Source organism: Diospyros lotus, chromosome 14, assembly GCF_014633365.1.
Source record: "Diospyros lotus cultivar Yz01 chromosome 14, ASM1463336v1, whole genome shotgun sequence".
Lineage (NCBI taxonomy): Eukaryota > Viridiplantae > Streptophyta > Magnoliopsida > Ericales > Ebenaceae > Diospyros > Diospyros lotus.
Genome location: NC_068351.1, coordinates 34,531,857 through 34,557,507, shown reverse-complemented (window position 1 = coordinate 34,557,507; position 25,651 = coordinate 34,531,857). Strand labels below are relative to the sequence as shown.

Below are 25,651 nucleotides of genomic sequence, written 5' to 3'. Positions count from 1 at the left end.
ATTGCATTTTCTCTTTTAGGTACATATGGCTTACTGATGTGACCTGTTAATATAATTCTTTGCTTTATTTATCTCAGAACTTTCTTGTGGACATAAAAGGGTCGACCTTTGCATTCCTTCCTGTACTTGCATTTGAAGGAGGAACAAGAAGAAACATACCCAAGTTTGAGGTGTGCACAGCCCTATTCTATCTTTTGTTGATTGATATGCTGCGCAGAGTTGTAAAACTTGATTGTGTAACCTGAAGATGCCTTAAATAATAATGTGGAATTCAATAATGTGTTTATGTTCTTTATTGGATTGCATAAAAAGTGAATTTGTTGAATGGATATTTTTCAGTGCTCTTGAGAATTTACAGAATCTAGGATTTCCATTGGATTTGGTTCTGAAATGCAGTTCATCCTTCAAGTTCACAAAACTGTCATAATGAAAAACACTTTCCTTGGGGGTAATGAAAGATGACCATTTGTGTTGAGCCTGATAACCAGTCTTATCCTTTCTCAACAAGAACTGTACATCTACATGATATACTGTCAAATTTTGTCTTTAATACCCCCCTCCCCCAATGTGATTATCTTCAAAATTTGCTTTTGAGACTAATTTCTCAGTCTGAACTTGTTTAGGCTCTGGGCCTAGTTTTCCCTATTTGTTATTCACTTATGCTTGTAAATTGGCAAATGTTATGGTAGTTCACTTATGCATGTAATCAAGAGTGGATGTCTTTTTGTTATATGAATGCATTCATATCTTTACCCTTGTTATTATATGAGCTTTAAGTATTTTATGGGATATTGTTTTTTTTTTTTTTGCAACATCTGATTTCATTTGTTTTATTTAGGCTTCATCTTGTCTGCAAACAAATCAATGATGAAATTTGTTCTTATTTTGTTTGATATTTGGTAAACATTTCAGTTGGCTTAAACTACTTCTTGCAGGTAGGTACTTTGCTCTATGTTCGGGTTGTGAAGGCAAATACGAGCATGAATCCCGAGCTGTCATGCACTGATGGTTTGTGAATTTTGCTTTTAACTCTGTTCTTTTCTATCTGTTGCCCTATTTTTATTTTCAAATTTTTTTGGAGTATTTGATATTCTTATTTGATCCACAATTTTTGAAATATTCTTGTTCGGCAGCCACTGGGAAAGCTGCAGAGTATGGCGCCCTCAAGGATGGCTATATGTTTGAAACATCTACTGGCCTTGCAAGAATGTGAGATATTTTTCTCATTTTGCATATAAAAGTCATGGATCTCGAACATGCCATCACTGTTGGATAACCATGCTATATTACCTGGTACTAGAGGTTGGTATTCTTTAGGTATGTGACATCTGTCTCTTCTGTTTTCTAGGCTGCTCAGTTCTCCTACATGCCCGGTTCTTGAAGCTCTTGGAAAGAAGCTCGCATTTGAGATAGCCGTTGGCTTAAATGGCCGTGTTTGGGTATGAATCTTGAGTTGCTTTCTTATAGCAAAACTGCTTTCTTCCTTGAAAAACATAATTGTTATCAGCATGTTCTCTCCTCACCCCCCATCCAAATTTTTTCACCTTCTTAATTGAGACATGTTTGTTGTGGTGATTAAAGAAAAATGATAGAATATAATTGAGGAAAGACAAAATAAGAATTTGGAATATGTTAGGCAAGACGTTTCCAGGATACTATCTTTAGGATAGTAATTTCCCCACTAGGTGCAAATGGTTTATGGAAATTCTAACCCCCATATATAATGTGAAACAAATCTTAGGAAATCGAGAATGTTTGCTTAGATTGATATTGAGATGGCTTTGAAAATATATACATGTTACAACTTAATCTCTTTCCTGTAAAGTAGGAAAGGATTTTAGTAATCTACTCTTAGAAACTAGGAACAACTATCTCCTAAAGTTTAGGAGATAAAATAGATATAAAATACAAATTTACAACAACTAAAACATAATTTAAATATCTTAAGATAATTTGATTTAATCTCTTTGCAAAGCTTCCACACCCCTCTTTAACTTAGACTTCTCCTTCCACTTGAAACTTCATTCTCGTCCAACACTCTCCCTCAAGCTGGTGAATAGATGGAAGTCATTTCCAGCTTACTAATTAGGGACTCAAAACATGGTCTTGTAACTGTTTTTGTTAAAACATCAGCTATTTGATCAGTGGAAGGTATATAGGACAGACTTATCCCTCCTCCTTCAATTTCTCTTTTTATAAAACTTTGGTCTATTCTCACATGCTTCATTCGGTCATGTTGCATTGGATTTTTAACAATATTGATAGCCAATGTTCTAAAATGCGCTAGGCGCTAGTCAGGCGCCTAGGAAAAATATATATTTTTTATTTTTTGATGTTATTTAAGATGAACAAGCAACAACAACAAGAAGATGATGCTTGCTGCAAGCAGCAAGGAGGAAGATGGCTTGCTGCAAGCAAGGAGCAAGGATGAAGATGGCGTAGCAAGCAACAAGGAGTAAGGCGACAAGTCCAGGTTGCGCGCGACCCAGGCTACGACAAGTCCAGGCTGCGTTCGACGAGAGAGAGTGAACGACCCAGACGGCGACAAGTCCAGGCCGTGTGTGACCTAGGCGACGACAAGTCCAGGCTGTGTGTGGCCCAGGCGACGACAAGTCCAAGCTGCGTCTGACGAGAGAGAGTGAACAACCCAGGCGGCTAGGCGTCGCTTGGGCCCCATTAATTGTGCCGACACCTAGGGGGGCCGATTTGGCCTTAATCACGGCGGCCAAGGGCCGCTTAGCACTCAGGCGGCGCCTAGGCGGATGCGTTTTAGAACACTGTTGATAGTTGACTTGCTATCACTAAATGCCTTTGTTTGTTGAGATAAAGGCATCCCCAAGTCTTCCATGAGCCTTTCTAATCAAATCACCTCACATATCCTATGAGCAATTGCACGGAACTCAGCTTCAACACTACTACGAGTCACAATCGGTTGCTTCTTGCTTCTCCATGTAACTACATTTTCCCAAACCCTGGTACAATACCCTGAAGTTGACCGGCTGTCTTCTCTAGAACCGGCTCAATCAACATCCACATAGCCTTCAATTCCCCTATTTTCAGTTTTCTTAAACATCAATCCCTTCCCCGGTGTCCCCTTTAGGTATCTTAGAACATTTTGAACATCCCTCATGCATCTTTGAGTAGGAGATTGCATGTATTGATTGATTACACTTACTGAATAGGCTATATTTGGCTTTGTTAGAGACAAATAAATCAATCTCCCTACTAACCTTTGATACCTCTCCCTTTTCACCGAAGTATCATCACCATTTTCCTCAACTTTCATGCCCTTTTCCAAGCGAGCTCCAGCTGGTCTACAGGCCATCATTCCTGTATCCTTTAGGAAATCCAGGGTATATTTTCATTGTGAGATGAATAGGCCTTTTTTGCTTCAGGCCACCTCTATGCCTCCTAAGAAATATCTCATAGTTCTTAGGTCTTTTACTTCAAACTCAGCTTTCAATTGCTTCTTTAGGTTATCAATTTCCTGCAAATCATCCCCTGTCACAATAATATCATTAACATAAACAATCAATATAACCCTTAATAAACAAGGTGTGATCAGATTGTCCTTGTTTATACCTTAATTGGTTGAGAGTCATGCTAAATTTATGAAACTAGGCCCTCGGTGACTGTTTTAATCCATAGAGGGACTTCTTTAGCTTGCACACTCTTCCATTATCAACCACATGCTCAAAACCTGAGGGAACCTTCATATAGATTTCCTCATCCAAATCGCCATTAAGGAAAACCTTCTTAATGTCAAATTGGAAGATGGGCCAATCTAAATTCACAACAATAGATAATAACACTTGGATATAATTTAGCTTAGCAATCGATGCAAATGTCTCCTTATAATCAATCCCATAGGTTTGAGTGAAGCCTTGGGCAACCAAACTAGCCTTGTATCTTTCAATGCTCCCATCTGATTCTGTTTTATTGTAAATATCCACCTGCATCCAACTGGCTTCTTATTTGGAGGTAGTGGAACAATCTCATAGGTCTTGTTTCCCACTAGGGCAGCCATTTTCTTCCATCACAACCACTCTCCACTTAGGATTACTCATAGCATTCTGAATATTTTTAGGAACTTCAATGCTGTCAATTTTGGCCAAAATCTCCTAAACTGTGGAGACAATTTGACATATATTAAATGGTTAGACACAAGACCTTACCCCTTTTCTCAAAGCTATAGAAACAACCTAATCCTAACTATCTTCCTCTCTAGCATTGCTGTCAATGTTGTTTCTGAGTGTGGCAGTCCCGTCATCATTAACCATATTCTCTTCTGATGGACCTACATCTGAGAGTAATGGCTGGTTTTGCTTTAGTTCTGGTCGGCCTTTAGGTCTTCTAGAGTAAGTAAATAGAGGGTTATCAGTTGTTGTATGTGAGGGAGGTTGATGAGGACCAAATTTAGGGCTAGAACTTGTTTTCTCATGCCAAGAATGATGAAGAGATTCAGAGATATGAGAAACAAAGGAGGGAATAACATGTGCAGGCTCAATAGGGGAAACAACCGGTTATGCTAGTGTGTTATCACAAGGTGCTGAGGATTCTCCCCATTGAGAACACACTGGTAGGATAAGATCAATGGGGACAAAAGAGGGAAAAGGATCAGTAGGGATTGGTTTTGTACCTGTGATGGGATAAAAGGTAATATCCTCGTAGAAGGTAACATTGGTAGAAACAAAAAATCTGTGATTGGTAGGACAACAACACTTGTATCCTTTTTGAGAGGGTGAATACCCAACAAAGATGCATTTGTGAGCTTTAGGGTCCAATTTGGTTCGAGATAGAGCATTGTTGTGAACATACACAATGCATCCAAAGACTTTAGGATCAATAGAAAAAATGTTAGAGGCATTTGGATACAGAGTGCAAAGGATGCTAAGGGGGGTTTAGAATTGCAAAGTTTTGGAAGGTAAACGATTGATTAAATAAGCGGTTGTGAGGACAACTTCTCCCCAATAGGAGTGAGGGACATTAGTGGTAAACATCATAGCTCTAGTCACTTCTAGGAGATGCCGATTTTTTCTTTCAGCTACCCCATTTTGTTGGGGTGTATATGGGCAAGAGCTTTGGTAAAAGATACCATGCTCGGCCAAGTAGTTTGTGAAATCATGTGAAAAATACTCTTGTCCATTGTCGGTTCGAAGGATTTTAATAGAGGTTTGGAACATATTCATAATAAACTTATGAAATCTTTTGAATATGTTTCTAGCTTTTGATTTTCCCTCATTAAATACACCCAACATGCCTTAGAATGATCATCGATGAAGGTAATAAACTACCTAGAACCAGTGATAATAGGACATTTAGAGGGACCCTAAATATCACTATGGATCAAATGAAAAGATTTAGAAGGTTTATACAATTGAATATGATGATGTGATTTAGGTTGTTTTAGCAAGAATGCATTGTTCACATGAAAGAATCTGCTCTTTATTGTTGAAAATATTGGGATACAAAGATTTGAGATAAGGGAAGCTAGGGTCTCCTAGGAGTTTATGCCATAACAAGATTTTTGCATTGGTGGTTACGTTTAGAACAACTTTATTTGAAGAAGAATTAGGGAAATCTCCTGTAAGACAGTAAAAGCCGTCCAACACTTAGCATTGCTAATCATCCTCCTGAGGCTTGGTCCTGAAACATACAATAGGAAGGGTAGAAGATTATATTGCAATTTATATCCTTGGTGATTCGACTGATTGATAGTAAGTTATGTTGCAAACCAGGAATATGTAGTACAGAATTGAGCCTCAGTTTAGATATATATACTGTTCCCATTCCCATAGCAGATGAGGTGGTTCTATCAGCCATAGATATATTGAGGGAGGAGTTACATAGGGTATAATAAGTCACAGAACATGTATAATTTGTCATATGATCTGATGCACCGGTATCAACTACCCATATGTTCTTAGAAAACCTTTTAGAAGCTAAGGAGTAATGCTGGGAATTACCTTGCAAGGCTACTGATGCAGTGGACTCTGGATTATTAGAGCTTGATTGGGCTGTACCTTGATTTGTACCTTGATTGAGGAGCTTGTATCTAATCTTCGGATAGGTTCAAACTAGGTTTAGTTTCTGCTGAAACTTTTGCATTATATGCAAATCTGGGGCTTTCCTTCCTGGGTCGTGGCTTCCAATTTGCTGGTTTGCCATGGATCTTCCAGCAGGTCTCCCTAGTGTGATAGGGTTTCTTGCAATGGTCTCACCTTATTTTTTCTCTTCCTTGAGTCTTGGAAAGAAGATCTCCCTGTTTGATAAAGGCAAGGGCTGAGTTTTGGTGTGGCAAAATAGGGTCGGTTTGGTGCTGAAACATCACCTTATGTCTGTTTTCCTCCCTTCTTACTTTTGCAAATACTTTCTTAAGGGATGGTAAGGGCTTTGTGCCCAAGATTCTCCCTCGAACTTCATCCAAGTCGGGATTAAGGCCATGTAGGAAGTCAAAAATTCGATTTTTTTCTATCATCTTATTGTATTTGTTGCTATCAGCTACAGATTCCCAACTGATGGTATAAAACATATTCATTTCATGCCACAATTCCACCAAAACATTAAAATATTCAGTAACACTGCACATACCTTGTTTGGTTGTCCTAATGGCAGATCGGATTTCAAAGCATTGAGAGGAATTCTTCAAGTCCAGGTACATCTCTTGGACTGATTCCCAAATCTCTTTTGTTGTTTTGTAGAATAGGTATGTTCTTCCAATTTTAGTCTTCATCGCGTTGATCGACCAAGCCATGATAGTGGAATTCTCTACCTCCCAAAGGCCATAGGTGGCTGCCGTGGATGGTGGAGTAAGGATAGATCCGGTTAGATAACTGGATTTACCATTGCCCTTGATCACTAGCATTACCGATTAAGACCACTCTCTAAAATTGCTCTCATTTAGCTTATGCCGAGTAATTTGTAGAGGGTGGTTATCAATAGGTGTTGTAGAGAAATTTGATGAAGACGGAAGTGGGGGGAAAGGTTCTTGGAGAACTAGTGGCTGAGGTTTCAATTACGGTTGGATTTGGGTTTGTTTCGACCATGATTGAAACTAAAAGAAAATCACTGCTGCTTCTGATCGAACCAGCATCTCTGATACCATGAAACAAGTCTTAGGAAATTGAGAATGCTTGCTTAGATTGATATTGAGGTGGCTTTGAAAATATATACAAGTTATAACTTAATTTCTTTCTTATAAAGTAGGAACGGATTTTAGTAATCTACTCCTAGAAACTAGGAACAGCTATCCCCCAAACTTTAGGAGATAAAATAGATATAAAATACAAATTTACAACAATTAAAACATAATTTAAATTAGTTAAGATAATCTGATTTAATCTCCAAATCTTCTACACTTCTCTTTAACTTGGACTTCTCCTTCCACTTGGAACCTCATTCTCGTCCAACATAATGCTTAACTTTAAGGAATCAAAATTGCATTTTTTTATTTCTTCTACCACCAAGAACTCAACCCAACAACCAGAGAAAATAAAGAGATAGATAATAGCAATTGAATGAAGAAGTATAGATGGCTTGTTGTGTCACTTTGCACCCCAAATGCCCACACTATTTATAGACATTGAATGGGTGCTACCAAGAGACACCAAAATATTAAAAACCACAACTTATTTGAAAGATCATGTCTATTGGAAATAGACTCATCCATTGGAAAAAACATAACCCTCCAATTTAAAGACATACTCCTTAAATTAAAAGTCACATTAGTTCATTTTCTGGTCGTTGATTTTCCAATGTTCGGACTAGAAGTCGACTCTTTGGGAATAGAAGTCGACTTCTTGGGAGCAGGAGTTGACTTCCAAGGGTAGAAGTCGACTCTCAGAGGCCAAAAAGTCAACTTTTGCAAGCCTTTAATCGATTCAGCCGAGAACCATTTATGCAGAGTTGATCCAACCGAGGACCATCCTTGGACAATCGACTCTTATTTGAACAACAATCGACTTCCCCTCCATGAAAGTTGACTTTCACTATAAATACTTCAAAAAACATAAAACTAACAAGAATGTTATTATTAGATAATACTAATATATACACTTATATATAACAATCCCCCACTTATTATCTAATAATAATACCAGAAAAGTAGAATAAAAATGAGAAAACACAAATCGAAAGATATTGGATATTTGCGTAACACATAACTAAAGATGGCCAAGGCTTGAACCTTTAGAATGAACATGAATATAACATTCACATTCGTGCTACACATGAGTTCTTTGATTCTGCAATGGCAGCGCATTTTTTAATGGGCCTTGCATTTCATCCTGGTTTAGCAAGTACTCTCGGATTTTACCAAAATCCTTAGAAAACGGCCTCTTACTTTCCTACTTGCATAGGCAGTATCATCAAGAGTGTCCACAATCGCTTTATCACTCCACTTTAAGCTATAAGAACTGTTAAGAACTAAGTTCAACCTTCTCGTTGTGGAAATCAAAAGTGCATATAGCCAAACATGAGACTTTTGAGGAATATGGCTTATACATATTCATTTCACCCTCACTATTCCTTAAACCTATTATGCACTTCAAATGTAACCTCAGTGTTAACATTTTAAGGATAGTTTTTGATTGAATTACCTTTGAACCCAAACACATGAATCTTCAGTAAGAACCGACAATCATATCAAAGAGTATGATTCAAACAAGACTATCTCTTTAAATTGGTGACAGTCTCATGTTCCTCGTGATTTTCAGAATTTTCTCACATTACAAAAGTTTTGTAAGAGGATCTGCAAGCATTTGATCTCCGCTCAATGGCAGCCCATAACTCATAGGCATGATAGCTCTTGTGGAAGATATTGAAGAGTGTGTTGCTTATTGCATTAAGAATCATAGAATGACATACAAAATCATCTTCCATCCATTTGTGTTGTGTAGGAGTGAGTGGCCTTTCATTGCTCCCATCTTGTGGATATGGATAGGTTAAGACATATAGGACTTTGGCCATGGTCAATTGGTACATGATCTTCATGCTCCAACGCTTGTAGTTCATTCCATTGAACTTCTCTAGGCTTCCCACTTCTTGAACTTGTGGCTTGCAAGAAGACTCCATAGGAAAAATGATTACTATCCTAAACTTCTTGTGGTAATTAAAGAAAAATGATAGAATATAATCGAGGAAAGACAAAATAAGAATTTGGAATATGTTAGGTAAGGCATTTCTAGAAAACTATCTTTAAGGTAATAATTTCCCCACTAGGTGCAAATGGTTTATGGAAATTGCAACCGCATGATACAATGCCTAACTTTAAGAAATCAAAATTGCATTTTTTGATTTCTTCTACCACCAAGAATTCAACCCAACAATGAGAGAAAATAGAGAGATGGATAATAGTGATTGAATGAAGAAGTTTAGATGGCTTGTTGTGTTACTTTGCACCCCAAATGTCCACACTATTTATAGACATTGAATAGGTGCCACCAATAGACACCAAAATATTAAAAATCACAACTTATTCGAAAGATCATGTCTATTAGAAATAGACCCATCCATTGGAGAAATCATAACCTTCCAATTTAAAGATATACCCCTTAAATTAAAAGTCACATCGGTTCATTTTTTTGCCATTGATTTTCCAATGTTCGGACCAGAAGTCGACTCTCTGGGAACAGAAGTTGACTCCCAGAGGCCAAGGCTGCGTTTTCTTTGCTTTTCAATTTTAAGTTTTGAGTTTTGAATTCATTTTCTGTTTTTTGTTTTGGTAATCTATTTTTAGAAAATTAAAAACGCGTTCTCTTTATCATTTTGAAAAACTATTTCTCAAAACAGAAAATTAGAAAACGCGTTCTCTTTGAAATTTTGAAAATAAATTTTTAATGATATTTTATTCAATAAATTTGATTATTTAGAAAATATGAATAAATAAATAAATAAATGTGTTTTGAGTTTATTTTGCATGAAAACACTCAAAACGACTTTTTATTGTTTTGAGTTTTCTTTACATTTTTTTTTTTGTTTTCAAAAATGTATTTTTAAAAACAGTAAAGAGAACGCGTTTTCATTATTTTAGAAAATTGAAAACTAAAAATGATTTGAAAACAGCAAAGAGAACATAACCCAAATGTTCTAATAGACTCATCTATTGGAGAAATTATAACCTTCCAATTTAAAGATATACCCCTTAAATTAAAAGTCACATCGGTTCATTTTCTGGCCATTGGTTTTCCAATGTTTGGACCAGAAGTCGACTCTCTGGGAACAGAAATTGACTCTCAGAGGCCAAAAGTTGATATTCGCAAGCCTTTAGTCGATCTAGCTGAAAACCATTTATGCAGAATCGATCCAGCCGAGAACCATCCTTGGACAGTCGACTCTTATTTGGAAAACAATCGACTTCCACTCCATTAAAGTCAACTTTCACTATAAATATTTCAAAAAACATAAAACTAACCAGAATATTATTATTAGATAATACTAATATATACACATATATAACAATGTTTACTCTTTATCTGACTTACTGCTTTATTGCTTTTCTGTATATTTTTGTTTCGTTTTGTAGGTGAACGCGGAGGCTCCATCGACAGTCATCCTTGTATCAAATGCAATCATGAATTCTGAGTCTCTGAGCAAGGCGCAGCAAAAGATTATGGTGGATAGACTGCTCCATCACAAGTGAGTCCATTATTGAATTTCTTGTTCAGTTTTTACTCCATGCAGTTGTTAAAGTATGAACAACAACAATTTCTTGTTATTGAAGCATAAACCCTCTGCAAAAATTTATTAGGTTCTATGATTTTATAGTGTTTTCAGCATCACTGCCTTCAATTTTTGAAACGAGTTTTCTATGCGAGACTGTCTGCATCAATTGACTAAACAACCAATTACTATATTTGTTCGTTACTCAAAAACATTATTATATTTTTCCCACTGTTCTGTTTTCATCGTCATCTTATTGAACTTCCTCTTTTTGGGGTGGTTTCCAAATACGCTTTACCCATTCTTCAAACTTTCTGATAAATAGTCAACAATTCTGTCCAATTCAACAAATAATCTCTCCCTCACTGTTTGCCTGCCTCTCTGTTCATTCCTACCAATATTTTCCTACCCTTTTTACCTCTTTGAATGCGGTTTAGGCTGATCAAATATTCTGTCTATCAAGCAATTGAGTTCTTTTTTGGGTTGGGCTAATCATTAAAATAATTCAATATTTTTCACAAATTTGCAATTTAATCCCATCCTGTCAATTTTGACAATTAGATTCAAATTGGTTCAATTGGTTGAATTTTACCTATCGATTTAGAAGAAATGTGTTCATATTAATTTGATATGTCAAGGGTCATATAATAATAATATTTGTGAAACTTACATGTACACATAAATTAAAAAAAAGAAAAAAATATAATTTATTGCACATAATCTGTTTATTTTTTTTTTTTACAGGTTACATCCCCCCCCCCCTATTTTTACTTATATGTACGTGTGGGTTCCATAAATATTATTATTATCTAACACTCGATATGTTAAGTTAGTACGAATACACTCTCTCTAAATCAGTTTTACATATTGAATAAAATTGCACTCAATTGAACTAATTGAGACTTAATTGCTAAAATTAAAAGCATGGGATAAAATTATAAATTTGTGAAAATGATTGAATTATTTTCAGATTTGATTTGGAGATTTCCTATGAGATTCTTTGAATTCAATCCCCTTTATGCTCTCCTTTTCTTGATCTGGAAATGTCAATATAGATATGCTGATGGGAAATCCTGAAAAGAGCAGTGAGAGGGTTGAATCCAACTCAAGGGAGGTGATTGCAGGAAGCTAGATAAGATATTTGAGAGTAAGTTTTGACTTATTTTCCTTTATTTTGAGTTAAGATCTTACTTTTTTTACTTTTTACTTGGATGATTGTAATTAGAGCCTGTATATTCTAGTTGAACTTGAGCCTATAAATTGGTTTAGGATGTATTCAAAAACTAGTTTAATTTACAAGTTTTGACATGGTTGGTTCATTTTTCTCATACTTCCTTAGTAGTGGGGTCAGAGGATATGCATATGAATATTTAGAATTTATGTCATCGGCTCATCTTTTAATTGTAGTTTCCTTCACTTATGTGTGGTTGGACACATGGTCATGGTGCAATGCTTGTGATTTTGAAACTACGATTTTGCATCGGTCAAACTTATATTTTTATTCTTGTATTTTTATTTTTTTTCTTGTGATAACTCAATTTTTTTATTATTTCAATTATGGCCATGAATTTATATTTTTTTAGTCAATTTAATTCATGTATTTTAATTTTTTTTGGGTGATAATTTGAACTTGTATTTTTAAAGTCAATTTAATTATTTTACTTTGATGTGGACAAATTGGTGTATTTTGTCATTTCACTTTTTTTTTTTTTTTATATATATGCATGAAAATATATGAATTAAATTGATTAAAAAATTGTAAGTTTAGGAGTATAATTGAACAACGAAAAGTTTGAATTGTAAAAAGTATTTTTTTAAATTATTTAAAAAATGAAATTTAAAAATATAATTAAAATAATAAAAAATTTGAATTTGGTTATTTTGCATTTGCATTTTATGGAGGAAAAGGGGTACTTATTGAAAGGTTGAATTCATTTACTCAGTCTCGCACAATCCGTTGAATTTGCATGATTCGTGTAATTAATGTCACATGGTCGGATTTGAATTTCGTTGGTAGGGCTGAAGGGAAAGGAAACAAAGCACAAGAAACTGGGGTCGGTCGGTCTTAAGTATTTTTTTTTTTATTTTTAAATATATTTTTTTTAATAAAAAATATGCATATTTAAAATTTTAAATGCGTATAATATATATTCAAATTTTAATATATTATATGTATATTATTAATACATAATAATATCATATTTATTGCAACCAGTTTTCGATCTGGACCGAAAATCAGTTGAATGAACTGATCCAGATAAGTTTTTTTTTGGTTCAAATTGAAATTCAAAAATCACGGCCCTATATGATCTCGGCTTAAGCGAACGAACAAGTGAGTTGTGGGATGAAATTGAAGGTCTGGTCTCTTGAATAGACAGATTATTGACAATAACACTGAGACAGACTCCATCCTATTGATTTTGCAGTAATTTTAGGAGTGAATTTATGGATGAGCTGTGCAGTTCATAACAAAATTTAAATTTTTGGAATAAAATTTTGAATTATTTAATAATAATTCAGTTTAAATTGAGTCCAGCCCACCTCAATTTTTTTCAGCCCAGCCCAGCTGCCTGCAAACCCTTCTCCTTCCTCTCTCTCGACCTCACTCTCGCTCACCCTCGCTGCCTCCTCTCCTTTGCTCGTCCACTCGCGAGCGCTCGCTCTCTGCCTCTCTCTTGCTCTCGCTCGCCCTCGCCCTAGCCCCCACGCTTGCTCGGCCAGTAGGCCTCGCCCTCGCTCTCGCTCTCGCTCGCTGCCTCTGATTCAGGTTTTCGTTTTACCCCCCAAACTTCCAGTCTCCAGATCTGCTTCATTCGAGCCCGGATCTGTATTACTGGTATGTTTTCTCTTCTTTGATTCTCTCGATTGACAGCTAAATCTAGATAGTTTTTCTGTTTTTCGGCCATATTTTTTTTTACGTGTGTATGCTTGATTTGTTGTTGAAGTCTCTGCCTTTTTTCAGCAAGTTTTAAGTAAGTGATTTTTCTAACTTTGTGTCTGCTTGCCTATTTGACTACTGCATTTAGTTAGGAATTGTCGTGGCTGGAAGCCTGGAATTTGTTATTGTGAATCTGTGATTGAATATTTGAATCGACCATACTTTTGCCTTCTCTTGTTTGAACCCCCAAGATATCCATAAAACAGCCTTTACAACCCACCAAGGGCACTGCAAATTCTTGGTAATGCCCTTTGGATTGACTAACGTGCCCGCAACCTTCCAAGCCCTCATGAATCAGATATTTGAGCCTTACCTATGCCAATTCGTTTTGGTCTTCTTCGATGATATCCTAGTTTATAGCCCCAATTTTCCTAAACACCTAGAGCACTTAAGGACAGCTCTACAAATCCTCAGGTTCAATAAGTTGTTCATCAAGAAGTCCAAATGTGCATTTGCACAAACCCATGTGAAATACCTTGGCCATGTTATATCAGAAAAGGAGTGAGCACGAACCCTCAAAATGTAGCAGCAATGACTGCTTGGCCAAGGCCGACGAACGTGAGGGCCCTACGGGGATTCTTGGGCCTTACAAGCTATTATCAAAGGTTTGTTAAAAATTACAACATCATTGGCAAGACATTAATTGAGTTGCTGAAGAAGGGGGGATTCCTTTGGGGTGAAGAAGCTGGAGCAGCTTTTGACAGGCTAAAGAAGGTTATGAGTAAGATTCCTACACTGGGCCTCCCGAATTTCAACCAGCCTTTTGGACTAGAGACCGATGCCAACAATTATGGGGTTGGAGCAGTGTTGGCACAAGGGGCAGACCACTAGCCTTTATCAATCAGGCCCTATCACCAAAGCACTTGGGCCTCAGTGTGTACGAGAAAGAACTACTGGCTATACTGATAATGGTAGAGAAGTGGAGGCACTATCTGGAGGGGAGTAAAGTCATTATCCGAAACAGACCATGAAAGTCTAAAGTTCCTATTGCAGTAGAAACTCCATGCACATCTCCAAACGAAAAGTATGTCCAAACTAATGGGTCTTGATTATATTATCTAATATAGGAAAGGACATGAGAACAAAGCAGCAGATGCCCTCTCTTGATGCATGGAAGAAGGGACTTTGGTGGAAATGACTTTTGTCATACCTGAATGGTATTTGGAAGTGGCATCTAGTTATGAGAAGAAAGACTGGACCAAAGATTTGATGGAGCAATTGACCATAAACCCAACTAGCAGACCGGGCTATTCATTAAGGAATGGATTGCTAAGGTACAAATAAAAATTGGTGATTGGGGATGATGAGTTACTAAGGAGGAGGATCTTGACAGCCCTACATGACTTTCCGGTTGGGGGCCACTCAAGGGTTCAGAGTACTTACAACAAAATCCATTAGTTGTTCTATTGGCCGGAAGAAGGCGGTGCAAGAATGTGAAGGGCTGTGACATTTGCAGCTGGTGTAAGCATGAGAACATTCACCCCCCAGGGTTGCTACAACCGTTGCCTATGCTGGAGCAAGCTTGGTCAAGCATCAACATGGACTTTGTGGAAGGATTGGCCAAGTCGGAGGGCAAGGATTGCATATTGGTAGTCGTGGACAGACTTACGAAGTACGCCCACTTTCTGAGCCTAGCACATCCCTTCTCGGCTTGTCATGACCCTAGGGTTTAGCTAGGGTCTTAGAAGTAATTGGAAGGAATTTGGGGAAGAAACAGAGAAGAATTGAAGGGAGAGATTGAATAGAATGAGGGAGAGATTAGAAGAAGTGTTAGGGGGATTAGAAGAACAGAAAAAAGGGAGATGAAGATCAAGAAAGGGGAGAGAATTTGGACATGACCCTAGGCATATTTGCCTTCTAATAGCCTAGCACATGCTCCCATGTGCTGCTTTTAACCACTTGCTAAAATATCCCTAACAAACTATTCTATCCTATTACAATAATACCCTTTTATTGCTGATAGGGTTATGACACGGCCCAAAAAGTTGCATGGGTGTTTCTAGACCAGGTGGGGAAATTGCATGGGTTACCCATCAGTGGAGGTCCTAATTTGGTGGCCACAGTTGATGACTATTTGGATCAGTGGCAGCGAGTCATGCAGACTCTAAAGAAGGAATGAGCAAGTGCCCAAAACAAGATGAAACAATATGCAGATAAGAAGAGGAGCGAACGATCCTTCTCAGTTGGGGACCGGTTTTATTTGAAGCTAAGGCAAGCTCAACTGAAGACCCTATCTCCAAAGGCAGTGACTAAACTTGGTCCTAAATTCTATGGGCCTTATGAGGTGTTGGCCGAGGTGGGAAAGGTGGTGTATAAACTACTATTACTGGAAGGGGCCTCCATCCATCTAGTCTGGTAACCTCCATCCATCCAGTTTTTTATGTATCCCTTCTCAAACCATCTCCAGGCGGTAGTTCGATGAGTGCTACCTTGCCCTCGGCAGTCCCAGAGATCCAACATGTGGCTTAACCTATAGCTATTTTGGGCAAGAGAGTGATCTACAAACAGAAACTACCCATTACCCAGGTACTGGTGGGATGGTCTATGCTACACCCGAAGAACAACACATGGGAGTACTTACTGAACTTACTCCAACAGTTCCCAAAGGCTGCAAAACTACTCTTAACTCTTATTGAGGACAAGAAGAATTCCAAGGGGAGGGGAATTGTCATGTGATAAGGGTAGCCGTTTAATAGCCTATTAGAAGAAGGGTAATATTGTAATAAATGGGGATGGCGGTTATGGGGGTAGAAGAATGTAGAAGATCAATAGTTAGAAGAATGTAATTCAAATCTTGGCGCCACTCCTCAGGGAGGAGTATATAAGCCAGCAACTGCTGCTGTAGCGGGCATGCTTGAATACAATTGAATCTCATTTCCCTCTCTCATATTCTCTCTTTTGACTCTCCCTCTCTTTCTGTATTCTCTCTCCCTCTTTCTGTTCATCAATTCCCGCGCAATTCATCTTGAATTGCAAGAGAATCCTCTGTCAGAATCGAGTTCTGACAAATTAATACTATCCAACGAAAATTTTTAAGGACAAAATGGTTTGGTTTACTCACTTGAAAATTGGCCCACAATATGTTTCAGAACCTTTCTACACCAACTTATTGGGCCATTTTGTCTAACACCTTCCTAATTCCTCAATGTCTAGCCTTTAATGGCCTTATCATTTTCTTCTTGTTTTCCAAAAAGCAAAAAACTAAACAGACAAAAAAAATTTCTCTTACATTTTTCCTCGATTTTCACTTTCATTTTATTTTCCTTTTCATTCCATAAGTTTCAAATAGAGCCTAAAATTACTACAAAAATCTCTCTTTTGGCGGATGCTGAGATTGAAATGGGATGAATATTTGGCAGTACAAATGGTTGAAACACAATTTCAAATTGATTAAGGTCCCTCCAAAAGAAACCCTTTTTTGCCCAATTAGCAGCAACAACAGCAATAGGGATGATTGTTCATTAGAACTCACAATGAAGCATAGCATCACCACGACAAGGCCAAAATTGTGATTTTCTATCGCCATCTCAAATCCTACGAACTAGGATACTTTTGAGATTCTTTTAGGCATTTCCTCAAACAGGTTTGCTTTGTTATCTGAGACATGTTGGTACGACATGAAGGTTACGTTTTTGGCTCAACTCAAAACCACTAAGCTATAGTTATTAGTATGATTAGGAAAGAAAACAAAACCTTCTGGGACCTTTTGAAAGAAAAACAAGGTTACCAGTCAACACTCAACAGAGGAGAAGAATGAGTGAAAAGGATAAACAAAAAAATCAGATAGAGGAGGGGGCTTACTGGCAGGGTGATTAAATGAAATGGAAAGCAAGATGCACAAACACAATGCCAAAAGCGAGAAGCCAATAATGGAAGTGCAGTTCAGCAAAGCAAGAGACCCTAGATGAGTTTCGACTTTGAGCCCTACATGATTTTGCAGAATCCTTCATAAAGTGAGAAGCAAAGTGAGAACTCAATTCAACTGATCTGTGACTGAGATGTAATGAGTGGGTTGGGTTTGGTTCTTTGGGTGGGGTTTTGGGCAGTGGAGCATGTTTCAAACTGACCATATGCTATTCACATTATGAAAGGGTAAACTTACAAATAACGGTAATTTTAGGCTGATACTCAGTTTTGACACTCCTAGAATTAACAATACTTCTTCAAGGAAGTAATAACACTTATTCTTAAATTATTAACAACTTTTCAAAACTTATAAACACTTTAAAAATTATTAACATTTTTTGCTCTGTGTAAAAAGTGTATATAGTTTTTAAAAAATAACACTTTTTATTATGTAAAAGTGTTTGTAATTTTCAATAACTAGAAACATAAGACTTCCAAGACATTTTTCCATTTTAACACTTTGCCTTAATTCTATGAGTAACATCCTTAATAATCTCCTCATCTTTTTGTTTTAAGATATTTGAACTGATATTTTCTTAGAATGATTCTTTCTTCAAGTCTCACCATAACATTATACTTATATTTTAATAAATTTATATTCCATGAATACAGTTTTATATGTGCTCAATTTAAAACCTTTAGATTCTAAAGTGGCGTTCCATATTTCTTGTTTAGTTATTTTGGAAATGACAAAAAAAGGGTACTTCTCTGTTTCTAGCCTTAATTTTTTGTAAGTTGAATGATATACTGTCTCTCATTATGGTAATAAGAAAACCTGAATGGGAAGGAGGAAAATGCTAATTCAATTATGTTACATCAGTTACTTGATACCAGATCATCATCATCACATCCTAATCTGATTAGGGTCGGTAGCATGACATTCATAATATCAATTGATTTCTAAAAGTCACACTAACAATAAAAATCCATGCAAAAAAATAATGTGGCAAAATTTTATGTTGAATGTCCTTGATCCTAGCCTCTAGCAAGGGAATAATGAGATAAAGTTTCAACACTATTTTCATATGAAAAAGTTTCATGAGACTGCAGTAAATGAAAATAATTGATATGGTTGTAGTCCATGACATAGTTTAAGAAATCATTTGAGGAAATTGATTTTGTCATCTGTTTCTCATCTCTTATCCCTTAAGTTAAAGCTAATTGTTATTTAACACTGTTAATTCTCATGTTTTATTTTCTTGTTTATGATTTTTTTTTCCTTACCTTAATCCTGGAAATTGTTTGAAATATGCCATTCATGATTTAACATATATTTCACTTCTATTAGTATTTTGTTTTTGTTTATTTATTATAGTTTTAGTCAAGTAAAAGAGTTACCAGTAACAAACAACAAATTAGTAACAAAGCTGGCATGGTATATCTGAAAGGTATCTCATATGTGTAAGTGACTATACAACAATAAATTGATAACAGAGCTCATGGCATGGTGATTGGTGCGTCTTAAAGATTCTCCAATGTATTTGGAACGTCAAGGATTTAGGCTTTGGAAGGTAAAACCTTGGAGTGCCTTAGAAATTCTCCATATTTTCTTATAAATAAGAATCTGGTATCACTTATATTTAGAAGTTGTACCACCTTATTGTGATTTGAGCAGAGGCATTCCTAGTACATGAAGCTCCCCGTTTTCTGAGGGTTGGAAAAGGATGTATTTGTATGTAGCCCTATCCTTATTTTTCAAAGAGGGTATTTCCCTAACTCAAACCTATGACCTTTCAGTCACAAAAGAGTAGGATCTACCACATATAGATTTATGATTGTGTATTAGTAACAGTCAATTGGAATAACATCTCATCAATTGGCACCTTAAACTTTTGAAACTTAAAGTACATTTGGATGAGATGTCAAGTAATGGAGAGTTTCTAGTGTAATCAGGCCAAGTCTGTGTTCAGAACTTAGAAAAGAAGCAATGTGTGTTTGGAACTTAAGAAGTGAAATAAAAGAAAAATAAAAAAAATAATTCTTTCCTATTAAATAAAATAAAAAGTAATGTTGTCACTTTTTATTTTCTTTTTTAATATTTTGAAAATGATTGGTGAGGTAGAATTTATTTATGTAGCCAACCCTAAATAATGGGATTAAGCTTGATATGTTGTTGTTTCTATATTTTCAAAATAAACTTTCTATCATTCTTTTTTTTTAATATGAATTAACTAACAATCCATTTTCTTCTCATTTTCTCAAACTAATGAAAAAGCAACTTTTTCCTCTAAATTTCATCTTTTTTTACTTGTCTCCTTTTTCAACTTCAGATCCTGAAATTACTAAAAACCTCACCCTCTCCCCCCCTGCCTCCCCACCCAGGGAATTTTGGACTGAAATGGGAAGAATATTTGGCCATAGAGATGGTTGGAACGTAATATCAAAGCGATTGAGGCTTCTCCGCAAGAGATCCTTTTGCACAAGTAACAGCAACAACGAGAAGAAAGGTGATGGGTCTGTGAGCACTTATGACGACGCTTATCATCAGCTTGACAAGCTTGACTTCATGACTGCCTCTAAGATTCTCTTCACCACTCCTCCGAAGAAGAAAAAGTTTGGGTAGTTGACCATGCTAATTGTGATTTTAGTTGATGATTTGAGCTTCTTTTAGGCATTTTTGGGGAACATGTTTGCTTCATTTTCTCTGATATGTTGAAGTTATGTTTTTGCCTCATTAAAGGCCTACTAGATCTGTGGTTATGTAGTTGGATTTCATTGTTTAAGATTATGTGTGCACTTAATCTTGATCATTAAAATATAAAAACTTGTCAAAGATGTCATTTTCTTAATTTGTTTGTGCTCAATTTCAAGATGTCATGACAAGATTTGTTTTTCTCAATTAGACTTTGCAATCCATTTAATTATCCTTTTGCAATCCTGTTACGTACTTTTGTCCTTTCTTAATCTGATGGTCCACATCTTCTATGCATAAAATATATGTGCCCATTTCTTACATCAGGGAATGGACCACTCTACAAAGACTTGGTATGAGGATGTTTATTTTTGGCTATTTGTTTCTTGCTGAACGGTAAAATAAAATCTTTTTGGACAGTTTATTAATCATTCTAACACAGTCAATCTATCTGCAGTATTATGAAGAAAGATTTTTATGGTACTTGAGAACTAGGATTCGGTTTCCTGGTGAACATGTGTTCTTTGGTTGTTGCATGCATGTGAAACATCATGGCGGAGAGTTTATATCCATGCCATAGCAAGTGCCTTGGGAACCCAAATCTTGAAGTGGAAATGGACTCTTGAATTTATTGAGGTGTATCTAGGTGGTTTACATTTGAATGATTGAAATTTATTAAAGTGTGTGTTGATCGCTTATTATTTGCTGTCACTGTTCCCGTTTTACTTTTGGATAGCAGTTTCTAGAGCATATTCTTACATGTTTCTCTTCTTGGTCAGGATTGATTTTCATCTTGTACAATTCTTCTTTGCCTGCATGCCTTCATTGGGTATCTCTGCTCACTGATGCATGGTATACTGTGATTTCGAGATGACTTTTGGTCTGGCCCTGCTATTACTAAAATATTTTTCATGTAACAGCTGTGTATTTGGTGGCTCAATATGCTCGCTATGAAATGAGAAAAATGGAGGCGGTAAGGAAAATTTTCGTTTTTATGCTCTTGATCATTAAACTTATCCTTTTTTCATCTGACTCCCTCAGGTGACTCTTAACAGCTGTGCCTTATAAAAAAAAAAAAACTGTGCCTTAAGTATTTATTTTTTTTTTTTTGGGGGGGGGGGTGGGGTGATGAAGACCTGTTTAATGCAATTAGAAATTTCAGGATGATAAATGCCAATACATCTTTGATTTCCCAGAAAGAAGAAAGAAACAACAAAAAAGCAGGAAAGAGAAACGCCATTTCAACATTTTAGTGACTACCTCAGACAGATGTATATAGCCATTCTCACGTTGTCTTTTATTATTATTTTTGTTTGCTTGGTATTCTCCATGTTTTCAAGCTAGTTCAGATGCACACTTTCTATACCTTTGACTTAATTTGTAACATTGTGTGCATTCCTTATATGAATTTAATGTTGCAAAATCTGCAAAATTATCTCTAAGTTATAGTTAAGACTTGCAAGATGTAAAATGGGCTGTGCTGGGCAGGGTCCAGCCCAGCTCATCTCCTCTAGTTATAGCATATGTGTGTCAGCATTGATCAGAAGATCAGAAACATTTAAATTAATTTTGTCTAATTAATCTTAAATGAAGTTTAATTGTTTATCCATGTCTTCCTCTGAGAAGTTCCTCCTCCCCCTCTCTTGTCACCCCCACCCCAAAACTAAAAAAAAAAAAAAAAAAAAAAGCTTGGAAATTCACCAAAATCTTTGGAAAGTTTTAGTGGATTCCTCTTTCCTAAGTTAAAAAAACTTGTAATCTTTATTTCTAAAATCTGGTATTATGTGTTTGTTTTAGCATACTGGTCTGATTGACGAGCAAAGCAGTTGGAGAATTTGTTGAGGCACTGGATTAAACGTATTTTAAATCTTTAGTGGTGATGCTGTGTGTTTCTTTGGGTATGCCCAAAACATTGAAGAGATCTTCAGTTTTTTTTCTTGGGTTGCCACTCAGTTATGTTGATTAATCACCTTCTATGTCTTGGTCTTGTTTGGCTTTTCATGGCTGAAGAACTTACTACCATTTCAGGAATTGGAGCTGAAAAAGCAAGCTGAAGAAGAGGCAAAAGCAAAAGAGATGGAATTAAACGCTTCTGAAGAAAAAGAAGCAGGTCCTGATCCAGAGATTTTGGACGTAAGGATGAGACTGGATAAAATGGAGGCGGCTGTAAAGGAAATTGTGGCTCAATCAAAGAAACAATCAGGTAGCACATCAACTGAAAACCAAAATATTGATGGCGCAAAGGGACATCATACAACTTCTCCTGAACAAAGTGACAATCCAAGTAGATCAGATCCAATTGTTCCTACTGCAGCAAAAGACCATAGTTAAACGAACTTCTGACATGTATCACCAAACTCAAATCAAGGCAAGGCAAATGGCTCAGTGGCCCCAATTAGTTATGCTTTCAAAGTGCAGGCCTCCAAAGAACTGAAGATAAGAGCACCAGATTATCAAGTTTTATTTTCAATGCAGTGATGCACAAGAAATAGTGGATTGTCTTAGGAGCCTCATGGGCTGTGAGGGATGATTGTTTGACTACCAGAGGCAGCATGTACAACTTAACTAGCCCGTGGTTGATTCCTGATGGCCAAATGCCCTTTTTATGTGGAAGCCATTGGACAAACACAGGTTCATTTTGTTTTCATCCACTCGAATTTCCCATATCTATAATGTATGTACATATAGAAACACTGCTTGATGGAATGAGAGTGAGTGCTCTTTTAAATGCTCTTCTGATAATTTAGTATGATCAATCATTTATACTTGCAGAATTGTTACAAGGCTTCATAATCTGCTGTGCTGCATTACATCTATTTGGAATTAAAATGTCTTTATTATCTCTCTTTTGACGAAGTGAGAGTCCAACACTCGAAAAATACACACACACAATCATAGAGAAGAGGGCACAAAGAAGCTGCCCTAATTTCTACATTATTGCTTATGAAAGCATAGGCTGAACACATACTTGAACAGGAAATGTAGGGATATGATATGCAGGATCTCAGATTGTGAGAGGGGGCATAACCTCCAACTTGAATCCCCATAGCTCAAATGTTCCTTGAATAAAGTCATAGTATCCGCCCATCAATTTCAGATTTCTCCGAGCCACCCCTTCTTGAACATAAGGATAACTGAGTAGGTTCAATAGTGACAAATTCACTGCCTCCTGAGCATTTAAAAAAAAAAAAAAATCATTATAGGCTGCCTTCAGATTGTAAATGACGCAGGATGAAAAGGCATTCTCTAACAAAAAAGGGGAATACCTTTTCCAAATGCATTTGTTGTTCATCAAGACACTTATCCCCAAATTCTGCCTTCACTTTGGCTTTGGCTGGTAAACCAATTTTGACCCAGTCATCTACGAAGTCACTGCAGTTAACAACAATAGGAACGAAAGCCAGTGTGAGGAGGGTCATCTTTTGTACTCGGTCACTGCAGTGTCATGAGGCTCTTCATTTTGTGTGAGTCAGAAGAGGGTCATCTTTTGTACCAAGTTTTACCCTTTCTTTTAAAGAGGGTGTTTTCATAACTTCCACCCTTGACCTTTTAGTTACAAAGGAGCAATTTTACTGTTGCTTACCAAGACTCCCCTTCATCTGGCAAACTAGTTTTGATTGAAAATACCATAACTATATAAAACAACAAAAACGAAACTATTTCATAGAAAAGTAGAAGTTATATGAAAGTGAAATTTTCAAAATTTTAGACCCTTGTAGAAGTTGATGCGAGTTCCTTACTTAGAAACTGCCCCATCATCTGGGAGGTCCAAAAGTGCTTTAATGCCTCCACATTTGCTGTGCCCTATGACCAAAATGGTCTCCACCTGCCATCACAGGTTCATCCAGTGTTGCAACAAATGAGCATCTCTTTAGAATACACGCCAAGGTAGTTATATAGAAGAAGAGTATCCACTCAAAATTCTAGAAATAAACACCTCTAGAACCCCCACAGAGTATTCAATGATTGCCCCTACTCCAGAGTATCTGACCTGTGATGCACAAAAATCCCTCATTAAACCACACAAAATCATGTGCGACTCCCCTCTTCATATTTTTAAGAAGAAAATAACAATATATCAGGCTTTTATTTTAGTAGGTAGGGTCGGTTACGTGCATGTTAGCTCATCGATTATTTTTTTTCTATGATCATATCTCCCGTAAGATCCTTATAATTTATATCATACTTAAAAAAGGGGGAGGAGTTTGAAGGACCTGGTTAAATGCGGGAACCATGTTAGCGATGTTTCGGGCCATGAAGGCTTCTCCTGGCTTGAAGTTTAGAATGCGAGAAGGTGAAACCCTTGAGTCGGAGCAGGCAAAAACCAGAAACTACTTGGATAATCAGTACAAAAACTTAACAATTAGTTGTAGGAAATCTAAGAAAATGAGCCCCCAGAAAACAAAAATGAGAGGAAAAACAGTGGTGAAAAAGTTTTCATACTTTGGGAGACTGGCCTTCTTTAAGCTTCTCGAAGTACTCTGGATACTTGCTGCAAAGAGATCCAGAATTCCATACTTGGGCAAATCAGTAAGAGAAGTAACAAAATGGAAGTAAACTCATGGTTTACTCAAGGAGCTTCTGTAAGTAATAGCTTGTGTCAACATACTCATATTCATTGATCTTGAAGTGATTGAATCCCTCTTTAATCCTTTCAATTGGGTCAAATGGGGACTCATCCACCACTTCTGTTGTAGTTTTCGTTGTCTGGTCCTCTCCACCTTGCAGATCTTCTTCCTCTCTGCAAACCCAACAACATTGTCATTCATTTATCATGTTGATATACAGAAACAAGAGGGAACAGTGACAAAACCTGAGGAGTTTCTTGATTCCTCCTGCAACTGCTGCTACGTTTGAAGGCTGATCAGCCATGTCTGTCTTCCTCTTTCTTCCTGCATGCCATTCATAAAATGATGAGATGTTATAGAAACAGCGTTAGTAATGCACGAGACTTCTCGTTTTGCAAGAATCGAAAAAGGATTCTTTTTATACGTAATATATCCCTTGTTCTGGATATAGGTTGTTTCTCACAACTTACTTGTGACCCTCTGCTTACATAGAAGTTACTAGGAAAGCTCTCTCTCAAATAGTACACACACACACACACCTATAAATTTCTCAAATGTGGAGGGATTTGTGATTATGAGCTTTGGTAGCAATCGTAAAGTCGCTCATTTTTTTATCGTAAGGTCAAGGTTGAGTTTTTGGAAACATTCTCTTTGTGAAAAATAGAAAAACAAAAGAAAGACTGTATAATTAAATGAGTCTCTTCTAATCCTTATAAAATAAAAAATCTCTCATACTGGAGATAAAAGAAAGAATTGTAGGCATACTATTGATGATCAGTGAGCCTCAAACTTGGATGAAAACCTCTTGCAATGATATGTATTATGGTCTCTACCTGTGAGCCTCAAACTTGGATGAAAACCTCTTGCAATGACATGTATTTATAGGCAGAGAGTGGCCTGTTTAGGTGCATTTTATTGAATTTTGTGTTAGGGGCCAAGGCAATTTTC

At 36.6% G+C, this 25,651-nt stretch overlaps 3 protein-coding genes across 10 annotated transcripts in view; 2 read left to right on the top strand and 1 right to left on the bottom strand.

Annotated features, from left to right (window-relative positions):
• LOC127790662 (uncharacterized) overlaps positions 1–21,108 on the top strand; it is a 24,898-nt gene extending 3,790 nt beyond the window's left edge. For 3 of the 6 annotated variants that reach the window (XM_052320249.1, XM_052320250.1, XM_052320251.1), the window contains 6 exons: positions 78–170; positions 936–1,008; positions 1,134–1,209; positions 1,349–1,439; positions 10,523–10,635; positions 11,715–11,987. In XM_052320249.1, the coding sequence (XP_052176209.1) occupies positions 78–170; positions 936–1,008; positions 1,134–1,209; positions 1,349–1,439; positions 10,523–10,635; positions 11,715–11,736 (468 nt within the window). In that variant the 3' untranslated portion in view covers positions 11,737–11,987. Of the gene's footprint in view, positions 1–77; positions 171–935; positions 1,009–1,133; positions 1,210–1,348; positions 1,440–6,615; positions 6,656–10,522; positions 10,636–11,714; positions 11,988–18,937; positions 19,015–19,118; positions 19,176–19,825 lie in introns of those variants that run through there. The other 3 variants (XR_008020802.1, XR_008020801.1, XR_008020803.1) reach the window with 3 other exon arrangements.
• Positions 13,203–22,868, top strand: LOC127790666 (uncharacterized). Its single transcript, XM_052320254.1, has 6 exons — positions 13,203–13,495; positions 18,938–19,014; positions 19,826–20,062; positions 20,915–20,964; positions 21,056–21,108; positions 22,164–22,868. The coding sequence occupies exons 3-6, from the start codon at positions 19,842–19,844 to the stop codon at positions 22,464–22,466; spliced, it is 627 nt and encodes a 208-aa protein (XP_052176214.1). The 5' UTR covers positions 13,203–13,495; positions 18,938–19,014; positions 19,826–19,841; the 3' UTR covers positions 22,467–22,868.
• On the bottom strand, positions 22,869–25,651 carry LOC127790661 (carbonic anhydrase 2-like). Of its 3 annotated transcripts, none has more exons than XM_052320246.1 (9): positions 25,537–25,651; positions 24,949–25,027; positions 24,745–24,876; positions 24,579–24,627; positions 24,350–24,466; positions 24,073–24,126; positions 23,876–23,961; positions 23,402–23,507; positions 22,869–23,304 (listed from the first exon to the last, which is right to left on the bottom strand). In XM_052320246.1, exons 2-9 carry the CDS (start codon positions 25,005–25,007, stop codon positions 23,140–23,142), a joined length of 768 nt encoding a protein of 255 aa, XP_052176206.1. In that variant the 5' UTR covers positions 25,008–25,027; positions 25,537–25,651; the 3' UTR covers positions 22,869–23,139. The 3 variants fall into 3 exon arrangements, with proteins under 3 accessions (XP_052176206.1, XP_052176205.1, XP_052176208.1); XM_052320245.1 differs by having other exon boundaries at positions 25,469–25,626; XM_052320248.1 differs by lacking the exon at positions 25,537–25,651 and adding an exon at positions 25,174–25,353.